Source organism: Arachis duranensis, chromosome 3, assembly GCF_000817695.3.
Source record: "Arachis duranensis cultivar V14167 chromosome 3, aradu.V14167.gnm2.J7QH, whole genome shotgun sequence".
NCBI classification, from domain to species: domain Eukaryota; kingdom Viridiplantae; phylum Streptophyta; class Magnoliopsida; order Fabales; family Fabaceae; genus Arachis; species Arachis duranensis.
In genome coordinates this window covers 20,573,351-20,588,226 of record NC_029774.3, presented here as the reverse complement: position 1 = coordinate 20,588,226, position 14,876 = coordinate 20,573,351, and the positions used below count along the sequence as shown (strand labels likewise).

General features: G+C 34.0%; 1 protein-coding gene across 4 annotated transcripts; it reads left to right on the top strand.

Annotated features, from left to right (window-relative positions):
* Positions 1–2,188: 2,188 nt before the first annotated feature.
* Positions 2,189–6,549, top strand: LOC107477895 (probable protein phosphatase 2C 52). 4 transcript variants are annotated; one of them, XM_021137801.2, is made up of 7 exons: positions 2,189–2,408; positions 3,195–3,286; positions 3,898–4,434; positions 4,530–4,880; positions 4,965–5,082; positions 5,180–5,403; positions 5,996–6,549. In XM_021137801.2, the coding sequence occupies exons 3-7, from the start codon at positions 4,174–4,176 to the stop codon at positions 6,461–6,463; spliced, it is 1,422 nt and encodes a 473-aa protein (XP_020993460.1). In that variant the 5' UTR covers positions 2,189–2,408; positions 3,195–3,286; positions 3,898–4,173; the 3' UTR covers positions 6,464–6,549. The 4 variants fall into 4 exon arrangements, with proteins under 4 accessions (XP_020993460.1, XP_020993463.1, XP_020993462.1 ...); XM_021137804.2 differs by having other exon boundaries at positions 3,890–4,434; XM_021137803.2 differs by lacking the exon at positions 2,189–2,408 and adding an exon at positions 2,532–2,549.
* The last annotated feature ends 8,327 nt before the right edge of the window (positions 6,550–14,876 follow it).

Sequence of the window (14,876 nt, the reverse complement as noted above, 5' to 3'; positions counted from 1 at the left end):
ATAAAAAAATATTAATTAAAATTAAAAAATTTAAATAAAAAAATAAAATTTATTAATTTACATAAATAAGATGAACTAAATACTTAATAATATATTCTTCAAGTATGGTATAATTATGTATCATTTTTTATTAATATAAATTTATATTTTTTAATGTATAATCACTCTTTTTTATTTCAACAAATTAAACTACTAATTCTCTTAATCTTTTTCATTGTAGAACTCTTTTTTCTTAAAATTTCTCTCATCTATCTTTATTTCTTCACCCGGATGCAACAGAGGGAGGGTTGAGCTCAATTTAAAAAATTTTAGCATTGTGTAATTTATTTTCGTAGAAAAGAACTATATATCTCCTCCATGCAGACACAGTTTTAACACGTCCTTCCTGTGTTAAAAAAATTTTTATAACTCCTCGAAAACATGTGACAAATCTCTGTAAAAGCTGGTTAGAATCTTTGATGCAGCACGCTTCCAGCAATTGTCCGAGTACTTCTATGTCTACGATGAATCTCTGGACAAACACGTTTTTTGCATGTTGCTCCAATAACGACACGGACAATGCTGTTCTAACACCTCTCTTGCGTATTGAACTACACCTATATATCTACAAAGCATTCTAATTGTCAATATTAAACAAAAGCACTTATCTACTCAAATAGAAATAATAAAAATATCTTTTTATAAAAAATTTTGTATTAAAAATATATTTTATTTATTTAGCCACGTTTTAAAAAAATAATACTTTTATAATATATTAAAATCAAACCTTATAATTTATTATTTAATAATAAAAAACTTTTTATATAAAAATAATTATAAAATCTTTATAATAATATCCTAGTAAATAAATACATCAGTTTTCTTTCCATATGAAAAATAAATTGCGGAGGAGAGTCTGTAACTTAAAAAAAAAAAAAACATTAGTCCGGTCTTATTATAAAAACAATAAAAGTAAAAAATGCCTACCACACGGAGATGTGACCAGAAGACTCATCATTTGCTCTCATGAGTCATAATTAAGACACCCAAAGTTGGAATATCAAATGGGCATAAAATGATTTTATTTTCATGTATTAGCAATAATATAATATACATATATCTAAATAATGTTGTGGTATGACAAAAAAAATAATGTTGTCATATTTATAAAAATGATCAATTTAAATAAATTATTTAAAAAGTTATTTAGATTTATGAATTCAATTCAATGTTTTTTATATTATCATCTAAATTAAATTCCAAAAATATATCTCATAAAATAATTAACTATTTGATTTTTCTTTAAATAACTCACGGTAAATGGGTTGTCATCTTGCGAAAAAAATTAAAGAGAAATAAACAAATTTTTAATTTTCATAAATTATTATCTTTTAGTTTTGACTTTTATAACACTGTTCTACTATTTTAATATAGTAAAAAACATTTTTATTTTAATTTAATATTATTTATTTCGTTAAGTGTTAATGTAAAATATCAAATATAGACGTGACAAATTACTAAAATAAAAACCTATTAGATTTTATTGAATTAAAACCAAAAAACAAATTTTATGCAAATTATAATAAAAAAATTTAGCTAATTTGTAGTTTAAAGATATATTTAAAAATATAATAATAAATTTTTTTAATAATTTTGATATATTTAAATATTAAAAACATAAAAATAATTAGTTTTTATAAAATATTTTTTTATGATATGCGTATACTTAACTTATATTTTTAGGATACAAGTTAGTAAAATTTTAAGAATAAATATGTTATAATAAAAAAACTAAAATTTTACAAAAATTATTTTTAATACGAAGAAAAATTAAAGATAATATTTTAATTAAATATTAATATTTAAAATGTATTACACTATTATAAATGTGCAGAAAATATTGATACAACATGCAAAAATGTGTTGCTGCATCTTAACACATGTCCAACACACATTTTTTGTATTAATTACTTAATTTTCCACCTGCAAAATTTATTGACATGTAATTACATCAAATAATTTTATTTTCAAAAAAAAAAAATACAAATATTTGTTTCGTATAAAAAAATTAGCCAAAACTCTAATATTTGTTTCGTATAAAAAAATATTAGCCAAAACTCTATGGCATTTATGATTTCATGATGAAAGCTTAGTTTTCTCTCTGTCACTCCCCTTCTTTATGTTGTGTGTACTCTGCTTTTTAAATGAATGCAGCAACACACACCACACCACGCTACCTACTCAGCTACTCTCATCTCTCCTTATTAATACTCCAACGCTCTTTCTTTCACTCCCTTCTCTCACTCTCACTCATCCATCCAACATCCATTACTACCCATTTATCTTCTGCATTATTACTATTAAATACAACAAACAAAGGTGGTGGAATCTTCTTCTTCTTCAATTTTCCCACTTTCCCTGCTTCTAAGGTTACCATTCCTCTTTTTCCTCAACACATTTCTTTACTTGGTTAATTTGGTGGTTAATGTTGCATCTGCCTTCATTTAACACTAGCATCTTTTTCTTTCCTCTCTTTTAGCACCATTGCTAATTGCAGATTTGCATGTTGTGTATGTTTCTCTTCTTTCTCACAACTATTTTTTTTTTATTCTTATATTTACTTTCTTATATTTTTTAGTTGTGAAATGTTTCTACTTGCATTATGTGTTAGGCTTTCAGCTACGATACGGTAGTTACTCGAAGATAATATTATAAATAATTAAATAATTTAGTCAAATATATGCAGAGAAATATGTCAAATTATTTAATAATTTATAATATTAACTTCACAGTTCACACCGAGATGTCTCTTCATGGAGTAACCACCTTCAGCTACTTCAGTTATATTCTGAAATTTACTTTCCTTGTTCTTCCTCTGACATCTTGTGTGCTTATTTTCTTAATTTGATTGAGCATCTCTTTACCTAATTACCCGTGCTCTTTTAGTTATTTATTCAATTTTTGTTACATTACTAATTAATATTTTATTCGGTAATGATAATTACTTGATACCCCTACGCTACACTATGCTCTTTTTTTGTTCATTGTTGACAAGATCATAACTCTATTTCGTCCTTTTCTGCTTTTTTGTGCTTTTTCACTTTATCGCTTCTCGTATTTTTCTGTAGTGGGAAACCTCACTTTTTTGTACTCTTCTCTCTCTCTCTCTTTCTCTCTAAGTTTGAACTTCAAATTTGTGCTTTACTTTGTTGCAGTCTTTGCACAAGTAAACGGGTTCAATGGAATTAGCTTTCATGCTTGTAATCACGTGAATTCATTCGTTCTTCAAGAAGTGGATCTCATTCAGGTTAGTGAAAATTAGTAAAGTATTTTAAATTCGAATCCTATATTTTGTTCCTACTTCTTTTCTTCCAGTTAGATTAGATTAGATGCTCTTTCTCTTTTTATTTTATTCTTATCTTGGTGGACAAAAAGTTTGTATTTTTTTCAGGCACGTTCTCCTTTTTATCTCTGTTTAAATTTAAGGAGAGAGAGAGAGAGTGAAGGCTAGAGAGAGAAGCACTTCAGCTGTTTTGGATCTATGTTTCTGTGAGAAGGAAAGACAACAAAATTTGACTGTCTCAACTTGTGTGAAAAAATAAAAGAAAAAAATGTGTTACATGGTCTTAACTCGTGTTCTGCTTTTGTTTTTTCTTGTTTGCTGGTTCAATTTTTAAGGCGCAGTTTCTGGATTAAAATAGTTCTCAAAGCACTCCATTTTTAAATGTTCTCAATGACCAGTCAGATTTTTAGTATATTCTATTCCTTATTCACATGTTAGGCCTCTCTTTAATTCACATAGCTTGTTTTTGCTGACCCCTTTTTATATTTTAACTTTCAGTTTCAATTTTACATGTCTTCGGATACCCTATATTGACTATTAAACTCACATGTCTTACTTGTGTTTGAGACTCTCAGCTGGTTTTTAATCAATTATTCAAATAAGCGCCACCAGATTTTGCATTTGACCAAGGAATGAAGATCCCATTTTTCTATAAAGAAGTGTAAAGTGGGCTAATGTTTTGACCTGAGAGAAAAGAGAATTTTTTGATGAGATAAAGTTGTTTACTAAGTTGATCAAACTTGAAACCTCAGCAATATGGTGTGAGATCTATATAGTTGAAACAGACAGAAGGAATTTCGATTTTTCGCGTTATTTTCGACACAGATGTCTGTATTCTGGAATTGAGGAAAATGGGGTGTTGTGTCTCAACTAGTAGTAAGAGTACTTGTAGCAGCCGGAGCAATGGAGAGATGGCGAATCCATCTTGCTTAGAAATCGGATGCTGTGTGCATAAGAAAGCAAGGAGAACCTTCTCTGATCATGTTATTTCACTACACCATTTGGCGTCGTTGCCGAGCAGGATTTTCACTAATGGAAAGAGTAGAGCTTCTTGCATATTTACGCAGCAGGGTCGCAAAGGGATCAATCAGGATGCAATGATTGTGTGGGAAGTAAGTATGTTTTTGTATTATCAGAGGAACAGTGTATGATTCTTGGTTACATTTTTTAGGCTTTGACATACCAAATTCAATCTATGTTTGGGCAGGATTTTATGTCTGAAGATATGACCTTTTGTGGTGTCTTCGATGGCCACGGTCCACATGGTCATCTCGTTGCGCGCAAAGTGAGGGACGCCTTGCCTTTGAAATTGCTCTCATTTCTGCATTCTTCTGAATCGAAGCGAAACGGATCAGGTAAAGCTTGCTTCAAGGGGAATGTAAAACCGGACAATGGAGACTCTCAGAGTCAGAAGGATTTATCAGCCGAGGATAAACTGAATTCAACATGGAGAGAGGCTTTCATGAAGGCATATAAGTCTATGGACAAAGAGCTCAGGTCTCATCCGAATTTGGACTGCTTTTGTAGTGGGAGCACGGCTGTCACTATAGTGAAGCAGGTAACACATTGGAGAAAGTAATAAAGAGAATCTAGCTATGGTTTCTGATTCCATTATGGTTTTCTCAGTTTCTTCTCTTACCAGGGCTCAAACTTGTTCATGGGATATATCGGGGATTCTCGAGCAGTTATGGGATCCAAGGACAGCAATGACTCCATGGTGGCAATTCAGTTGACCATTGATTTGAAGCCCGATTTGCCAAGTTTGTTATTTGCATCAGAATTCATCCTATCTCTTTGTTCCATGTGTGATTTTTGCTATATGTTAACCCATTTCAATTTGGTTTTAAATCCTCATAGGAGAAGCAGAAAGAATTAAACGGTGCAAGGGAAGGGTGTTTGCTTTGCAAGATGAGCCTGAGGTGCCAAGGGTATGGTTGCCTTTTGATGACGCACCGGGATTAGCGATGGCTAGAGCATTCGGAGATTTCTGCTTGAAGGAGTATGGTGTGATTTCCATACCTGAATTTTCTCACCGGCTGCTTACTGACAAAGATCAGTTTGTTGTTCTTGCCTCAGATGGTGTAAGAATTTTAAACCCACCTTTCTATTTAATTATTTTTTTTTCACTTTTGTCTATTTCTTTCAAATGTTGGACTATATTTTTCGTTATTCTTGTTTAATTTGGTTACTAACTTACTATTTAACATGGCCTATAAGAATCCAATAAAAAAATGAAGGAACAGAAAAAAATGAGGATCCAACCATCTAGTAGAACTGAGCTTTTAATAATGTTGAAAAGAACTAATAATTCTTGTGAACTGGCAGCAAAGCTTGTGCATGATCTGAGTGGGAACTTTGGAGCTTTGTTCATAATCAGACTTTGCCGCATGAAAATTAACTTGATTGAGACTGCCATGTCAAACATCTTGATTTTTTATGAGTTGAAAATAAGAAACAAATCAGCTACTGTTTTGATTGCCAAATATTCGTATTTTGTTGGATAAGTATGCTTTCAATCATTTATCTATTCTCTGCAATAATTGATTTTTCAACTTTTTTATTTTCTTTTTCTCCTTATGCCTTGATGAGGTAACCACTCAATAGTTTGTTAGCACTTAGCAGTGGAATCTTTCCATGTCTCCTCTGAATGTAACTGATTCTGATTCTTTCCAGGTCTGGGATGTTTTAAGCAATGAAGAGGTGGTTGAGATAGTATCTTCGGCACCAACACGGTCATCAGCCGCAAGGATTCTGGTAGATGCTGCAGCCCGGGAGTGGAAACTTAAGTATCCGACTTCAAAGATGGACGACTGTGCCGTGGTCTGCCTATTTTTGGACGGTAAAATGGACACAGAATCCGACTATGACGAACAAGGCTTCTCTTCTGCAACCCTCCAGAGCAATCATTCTGGAAACCCGGTCGAGTCAGACGACGGCCTAAAATCCGAGCCATCTTTGCAGAGGAACTTCACAGTTAGATCCTCAGAGGAAAATGAGCCTAATAATGGAGTACAATCCATTGATGTTGAAGATGGAGCATCATCAGCTGATGATCAAAATTGGTCAGGTTTGGAGGGTGTTACTCGTGTGAACTCATTGGTCCAACTACCTAGATTTTCAGAGGAAAGGCCAAAATCATGAAATTTGTTGCTTTAACTAATGGAGATTGTTTACTTTATTCAGCAAAAGAAAAAAATTTTCTTGCAAGTGAAATATCATTTTATTTCAAGATCTTTTTTTTTGGTACTCACTTTTACTATGAAGAGTTGATTGTATAAGAAAAAGTGAGTACACCAAAAAAAGGTGAAAAGTAGGTTTTAAATTTTTAATCATTAAGCTCACAAAAGCATAATGGATTAGTGGCTTTCATCATGACAAATTCTTAGATACTCAACTGAAGAAAAATGAAAGTAATCAAGTAATCAACTTTATGTCATTCAAAGTAACACATCAATTGTATGTACAAGTTTTAACCAACACTATTGCAATATAGATTGTGTGTTATGCAATGAATGATAAAAGCATTACAATACTAATTTGTTCTTGCTTAGCTTGGAACCATTAAAAGCGGTTCTTCCTTTTAGCACAATTTAAGGCCCCAATAACGTTCAACTTTAACAAGAACATTTTGTTGCTCTAAGTCTAAGATATTCCAGCAAATCTTGGTTGAAAATAGTATTGCTTTATAGACACATTAAAAAAGATGTTCCACCTAGGAAATTCCATATAGCCAGCTATGTATTCTCTTAACAGATTATTTTCAATTGATTATGATTGAGGCAACCTTAGAATTATCCTAATTATAATTATATATAAGCTCTATACACCGAACCATGACTAATGATAATAGTCCAAATAATAATATAATGAGCTCATGCAAGGGTGGTCGCAGCCTACTAGATTAAACGTGAAAGTAACGTTATTACACAATTATTGTAATGAAAATTAATGCACGCTTTGATAGAGGTAGTTATGATAGTGTCCTTGATTTAAGAATTTGTGGCTAAGAGAGCATCGAAATTCCGACAGTCACAGTAACATGAATGTGACATGTCTTATTTGAACTGCAGCTAAGCTAAGCTAAGCCAACCTCCATTCAGATTCTTGCAATTATGTGTGATGTGAACTATGTAATTCCAATGATGTGTTTTTCAGACTTTTCTATCTTTCTTTCTTCTGATAAAGCTGTTCATGAATTAGTAAACGAGTAATGATGTAATTTGGACACCTTTTTAGGGACAGGGTTAGTTATACCTACCATTTAACTCACATTCCACAGCTATGTGAACTGAAGGTAACAACTAACAGAATTTTACTCTTTGGAGGTTTGGCGATGCCTAATTAGAATGGAGAGAGTTCTTTCTTATGCTGTGAATCTAGTTGAATTTTTTAAGTTGAATTATCATCTTCCTCTTTAGAGTTTAAATGCTCATTATACTATATCTTGCCATTATAATATAGTAGCATATGTCAATTAGGAAACGAGTAGAGGGCATCATGAATAATATGTCAAAAACAACCAAGGTTTGAGTTTTCAAATAATTAAAAAAAATTACTATTTATCATATTTTAGTGAAAAGTATTGTTTGTGCAATAATGCCTTAATATTTTTCGATTTATTATTTAATTGAATGTGAATTTAATTTTGTTTGTATCTCATTTTATTTGACAGTGGATAATAGATAATAATATATTAAAATAACGTTTCATTTTTGCTATATTTCAGTAACATAACTCTTTAATTATATCGTTTTATTTAATAATGTTTTTTGGCTGTGAATTTACTTAACAGGTGTGGTGTGTGTGGTTATCTAGAGCTTGGGAGACTATGGTCTTGTCCAGATAATTTGAAGGAACATTTCCAAAGCTAGATAGACATTAAGAATAGGAAAGAGGAGTGTAACAGATAGTTTAGAAGTTTCTTTACGGTTGTTTGGAACGTCTGTCTAGAAAGGAACAGGAGGTTGTTTTAGAACATAGAAAAAGGGGCTGAAGAAATATTCAACATGTCTATGAGTCATTACAAGGAGTGGAGGTGCGATGATCCCTTTTGTTGTTGATGGCAATGCCGAAAATAACATTGGGATAGCTATTGGTATGTCTTTTACTAGATGTATTTATAATGTGTAATTTTCATTTGGTAATCTCCAAGTTACTTAGTCCATTTGTGTGTTGAATTTCTTTCGTTTCAAAAAAAAATAATGGTAAATTTGCAATAAGAGATGTCTTATAAAGAATATTTGTAGGATTAGTCAAGAGAAGTTTAACTTAATTAAAGATGAGTCTCGTAGCTCCAGGATATAACAGACATGTTAAAACCAGTTTTTTCTTCTCTTTTTCTTGTTTCTTTAAAAGCATTATAAGTTAAGTTGTAACTCTTCGCTTTTTACATCAATTTTTCCTTTTAATTAAAATAGACTTGTAATAATGTAATCTTAAATCTTTTAAGCATACTAATACATCAGTGCTTCAATAAATTTAAATTATTGATTTTAATTATATATTATATATATATTTTATAATTAAAATTAACGATTAAAAATCAGCGAAATACTATATCTGTACATTTTAAAATTTTCCTAAATGCTGATAAGTGCAATGCAAGCATGTTTGTTTTCAGGTAAATTATTCCTCTAAGTAAACAACTAAAAGGCAATTTCACTTATGAGAAATAATGTTAAAAAACTTCAATATTCATTTTATTACCTGACCCCTTACATGATTTAGCTAGAATATGATTAGCAATTAATAATATATTGTTTAGATGATTATCAGGTTGATTAGTTAAGCTATTCTTGTAATGAACTTATTAGTCATAGCCAATATAAATAACTAGGCAACTAATAGAATGTGTAACTGATTCCCAATTTTCAATTCATTCGTCTTTTTTTCTTACTGTGTTCTCTGGAAACTTCTCTTTCTCCCTTCCGCTGATAACTTCCCACATTCTTAACATGGTATCATCGCCTTCAGATCCATGGCCCTCTTTACTATCTCCTTCTTCCTCTTCTCCTAAACTCACACCATCGAGACTGATGAGAGCTGCTTGGTTCTTTCCACGACAGTGTTCCGATCAGCGAGTTAAGGAGGAGAAGTTCTGAATCTCACATTTCAAGATTCATTGATTACTCTTCTTTTTCTTTCAGTTCTTGATTCTTTCTTTATGCCTTTTACTCTACTGCTTCCAATTTCTTTTCTTCGTGGTTTCTCTCATGGATTCTCAACAAGGTGATCTCGGCAATGCTACTCCGAATGTCAATCTCAATACTCTGTCTCAGTTGCTTCTTCAGATCACTCAACTTCACAATCGGTTGAATCAACCTTCAATACATCCTTCGGCTGATCCTAACAGTCCGTATTTTCTTCATCCAGGTGAGAGTCTAGGAAACCCTATCATTTCCTTTCAACTCAATTCTCAGAACTACACTACATGGTCTCCATCTATATGGCTAGTCTTGAAATCGAAGAATAAGATTCCTTTTATTGACGGTTCTCTCCCTAGGCCTGAAATTTCTGATCCCTTATTCACTGCTTGGGATCGCTGTAATATATTTGTTCTCTCATGGTTAAATCTGTCCCTCTCTCAAGATATACTTCAAAGTGTGATATGGAGGAATGATGCATCTGATTTATGAAATGATCTGCGAAGAAGATATTACCAAGGTGATCTCTATCATGTGTCTGAACTGTATGAAGAATTGTACAACGCTAAGAAAGGTGATCTTAACATCACATCCTATTTCACAAAAATGAAGGGTCTTTGGGAAGAAATTGACAATTTCAGACCAATCCCTTTGTGTACCACATGCACCAGTGACTGTAATTGTGGGTTAGGCGTGATGCGTTTTTACAGAAATGAAGACTACATAGCAAGATTTTTTCGAGGTCTCAATGAACAGTTTTCTACAGCAAAGACTCAGATCATGTTGCAAAAACCCCTCCCTGATATTGACACTGTCTTTTCCATGTTAACTCAGCAAGAACGCCAATTCAGCCCCTCACTTGATTTACAAGATTCCAAGATTTTGTACGCTGCAACACAAAGTCAAAACTCCAATAGAGGCAGGGGTAGGGGTAGAGAGGGCACTACAGGCAGAGGGAGAGGTCAAGGAATAGGTTACAACACTAAACATTGCTCTTTTTGTGGAAAAACTGGACATATCATAGACACATGCTATAAGAAGCATGGTCTGCCTCCTCATTTACAAAGAAATGGTGCTGCTAACAACACATTCACTGATGAAGTTGATGAAACCAGTGATTCTCAAAATGCCAATGTTAAAGAGGGTGAGAGCAGCTTATAGCCTGACCAATGACCAAAGGAATGCACTAATGTCTCTCCTTCACCAGTCCACACCATCATCATCCACAATCAATCAAATTTCTATACAACAACCCAAGGATCTCAATATCACTCAAGGTACTATTCTTGCTGTCTCGTTATCTGTTAATAAAAAATTTTTCAAGTCTGGTGCCTGGGTTATAGACACAGGTGCCACAGATCATGTATGTTTTTCACTTGATTTCTTTCATTCATTCACTAACATTACTCCAATCTCAGTACACTTACCTGATGGGTCCACAGTTGTTACAAAAATTGCCGGAACAGTCTATTTTTCACAAGATTTATACATTACAAATGTCCTTTATATACCACCATTCAAGTTTAATTTGATGTCAGTTTCCAAAGTCACTTCATCACTAAATTGTCTATTTCTCATCTCTCACAAATTCTGTTAGATTTGAGACCATCATCTATTGAAGATGATTGGCACAGCTGAGAGTAATGGCGGATTATATGCGCTTGGTCACACAAAAACACACACTGAGGTCTCTCATTCATCACCAAACACACAGCATCATATAAACACACATGCATCATCATCACAAGCCCAAGGCAGTCAAATTTGGCATAGAAGATTGGGGCATCCAAGCAATTCTGTTTTAGAAACTATGAAGAAAGTTTTCCCTTTTATTGATTGTGATAATGGCAATTCACCTTGTGAACCCTGCCACTTAGCTAAGCAAAAGAAAATTTCTTTTCCAATAAGCAATTATGTTGCACAGTCTATATTTGACCTTATACATGTAGACATTCGGGGACCAATTTCTATTACATTCGTTTCTGGTTATAAGTATTTCTTAACCATAGTAGATGATCATAGCCATTTTACTTGGATAAGATTCATGAAGACAAAATCTGAAGTCTCTATTTCACTGCAAAATTTCACAAAAATGATTGAAAATCAGTTTTCAAAGTCAATAAAATGTATAAGATCTGACAACGGTCCGGAATTTAACCTTCTTGATTTTTATGCTTCAAAAGAAATTTTACACCAAAATTCATGTGTGGAAACTCCTCAACAAAATGGAGTTGTTGAGAGAAAACACCAGCACATTCTTGCAGTAACTAGATCACTCTTATTTCAGTCTCATGTTCCTAAATATTTTTGGCATCTTGCTATCTCCCGTGCTGTGCATTTGATCAATCAAATTCCAACTCCAATTATTCAAAATGTGTCTCCATTTGAAAAATTATATGGACAATTACCTAATTTAGCTAATCTCAAAACTTTTGGATGCCTAGCTTTTGCTTCCACTTTAACTCATAATCGAAAGAAATTAGATGCCAGAGCAACTAAATGCTGTTTTTTGGGTTATAAAGAAGGTGTAAAAGGTTTTTTCCTATATGATTTAAAAACAAGACAATTTTTTCTTTTGAGAAATGTTTTCTTCTATGAGTTTGTATTTCCTTTCATTTCAAAAGACAATTCAGAAGCACCTTCGCCTACTATGCATGCTATGCCAAATTCCTCTGTTCATTGGGATGATCTCTTCACACATGACCTATACACACACTTACAATTTACACAATCTGATAACACAAATCACACAAGTGCACATCCCGTCATTCCTATTAACAATGTTTCCCCTCTTCCTCTGTCAATATCACTGCATTCCACAAAAAATAATGCACCCCCACTGCCACTGCATTCCTTAGAGCATAATCCTGTAGAACATATAGATAGATCATCTCATCTTAGAAGATCTACTAGAGTCAAGAGGCCTCCAGTGTATCTAAAAGATTTTCAATGTGCAAATAGCATCACTACTCAACAATCTATACAATCATCTAATTGCAAATATCCCATTTCTAATTCTGTGTCTTACTCTTCATTATCATCTACTCAACTCTCTTTTCTCTTGCTGTTACTACTGTTGATGAACCAAAAATATATGAGGATGCTATCAAAGAAGATTATTGGAGGAAGGCTATTAGTGCAGAACTCTTGGCCCTTGAACAGACTAAAACCTGGTCTCTTACCCCTTTACCACATGGCAAGAAGGCAATCCAATGCCGTTGGGTTTTCAAAGTGAAATTCAATCCTGATGGTTTCGTGGAGTGACATAAGGCCAGATTAGTGGCGAAAGGCTACACTCAACGCTTTGGTTTGGATTATTTGGATACATTTAGTCCTGTGGTTAAAATCACCACTGTGAGACTAGTTTTGGCCCTCACTGCCATCTATGGTTGGCACTGCCACCAACTTGATGTAAACACTGCCTTCTTACATGGCGACTTGAAGGAAACAGTGTACATGCGACCTCCACCAGGGTTACCCATCTCATCTCCTGACCTAGTGTGCAAACTTGACAAATCCCTCTACGGACTCAAGCAAGCAAGTCGACAATGGAATCTCAAGTTATGTTCCGTTCTACTCACTCATGGTTACAAACAATCAAAGACTGACTATTCCCTTTTCACCAAGTTGACTGCTAATTCTTCATTTACTGTCATACTTGCTTATGTCGATGATTTAGTATTGGCCGGCAATGATCTAACCGAAATTCAATCAATCAAAACCATCTTTGATGTTCAATTCAAGATCAAGGACCTTGGTAATCTCAAATATTTCCTTGGCTTCGAGGTTGCAAGAACTAAAGCTGGCATTAGTCTTTATCAAAGGAAGTATGCCTTAGATCTTTTGGAAGAATGTGGTTTATTGGGTGCCAAACCAACCTCCACCCCTATGGAATATACCCTGAAGCTTTCAAAAGAATCTGGTTCCCCTCTCACAGATGTTAAGCAGTATAGAAGACTTATTGGGCGTTTGGTGTACCTAACAAATACACGGCCAGACATCAGTTTTGCCGTAGGCAAGCTCAGTGAATTCCTCGACAAACCAACAGATTCTCATTTGCAAGCTGCATTTCGTGTCCTCAAGTACATCAAGTCTGCACCAGCCTCTGGCTTATTCTTCGCAGCATCCTGGGAACTCAGACTCTCTGGATTTGCAGATTCTGATTGGGCTCAATGTCCAGATACACGTTGCTCTATCACAGGATTTTGCTTCTTTCTTGGCTCATCCCTCATCTCTTGAAAAAGCAAGAAACAATCAATAGTGTCTAGATCATCCTCTGAAGCAGAATACAGATCACTTGCCACAGCCACTTGTGAAGCTCGCTGGCTTTCCTATCTCCTCAAGGATCTTCAGATTCCTCATCCTCAACCCATCTCTTTGTATTGTGATAGTCAGTCTGCCCGGCACGTCGCAGCTAATCCAGTCTTTCATGAGCGTACCAAGCACATTGAGATCGATTGCCACGTCGTGCGTGATAAAATTCTTAGTGGCATGCTTCATCTCTTACCCATTCACACCACTGATCAAGTGGCTGATGTGTTTACAAAACCTTTGTCACCAGCTCCCTTCTCTTCTTGTGTTTCCAAGCTTGGCATGCTTGATTTTCATCAACCAAGCACTGCCAGCTAGAGGGAGCATATTACCTGACCCCTTACATGATTTAGCTAGAATATGATTAGTAATTAATAATGTATTGTTTAGATAATTATCAGGTTGATTAGTTAAGCTATTCTTGTAATGAACTTGTTAGTCATAGCCAATATAAATAACTAGGCAACTAACAGAATGTGTAACTGATTCCTAATTTTCAATTCATTCGTCTTTCTTTCTTACTGTGTTCTCTGGAAACTTCTCTTTCTCCCTTCCACTGATAACTTCCACATTCTTAACACATTTCATCTTTGTTTAGGTTGAATCGAATATCAATAAATGAACGGGGGGAGGTGATGAGCGGATAATTTATATGCTTTTTGGCATTGTTTTCATATAGTTTTTAGTAAGTTTAAGCTACTTTTAGGGATGTTTTCATTAGTTTTTATGTTAAATTCACATTTCTGGACTTTACTATGAGTTTGTGTGTTTTTCTGTGATTTCAGATAAATTCTGACTGAAATTGAGGGATTTGAGCAAAACTCTGAAGAAGGCTGACAAAAGGACTGCTGATGCTGTTGGATTCTGACCTCCCTGCACTCGAAATGGATTTTCTGGAGCTACAGAACTCCAATTGGCGCGCTCTCAACGGCGTTGGAAAGTAGACATCTAGGGCTTTCCAGCAATATATAATAGTCCATACTCTATTCGAAGAATGACGACGTAACTTGGCGTTGAACGCCAAGTACACGCTGCTGTCTGGAGTTAAACGCCAGAAAAACGTCATGATCCGAAGTTGAACGCCCAAAACACGTCATAAC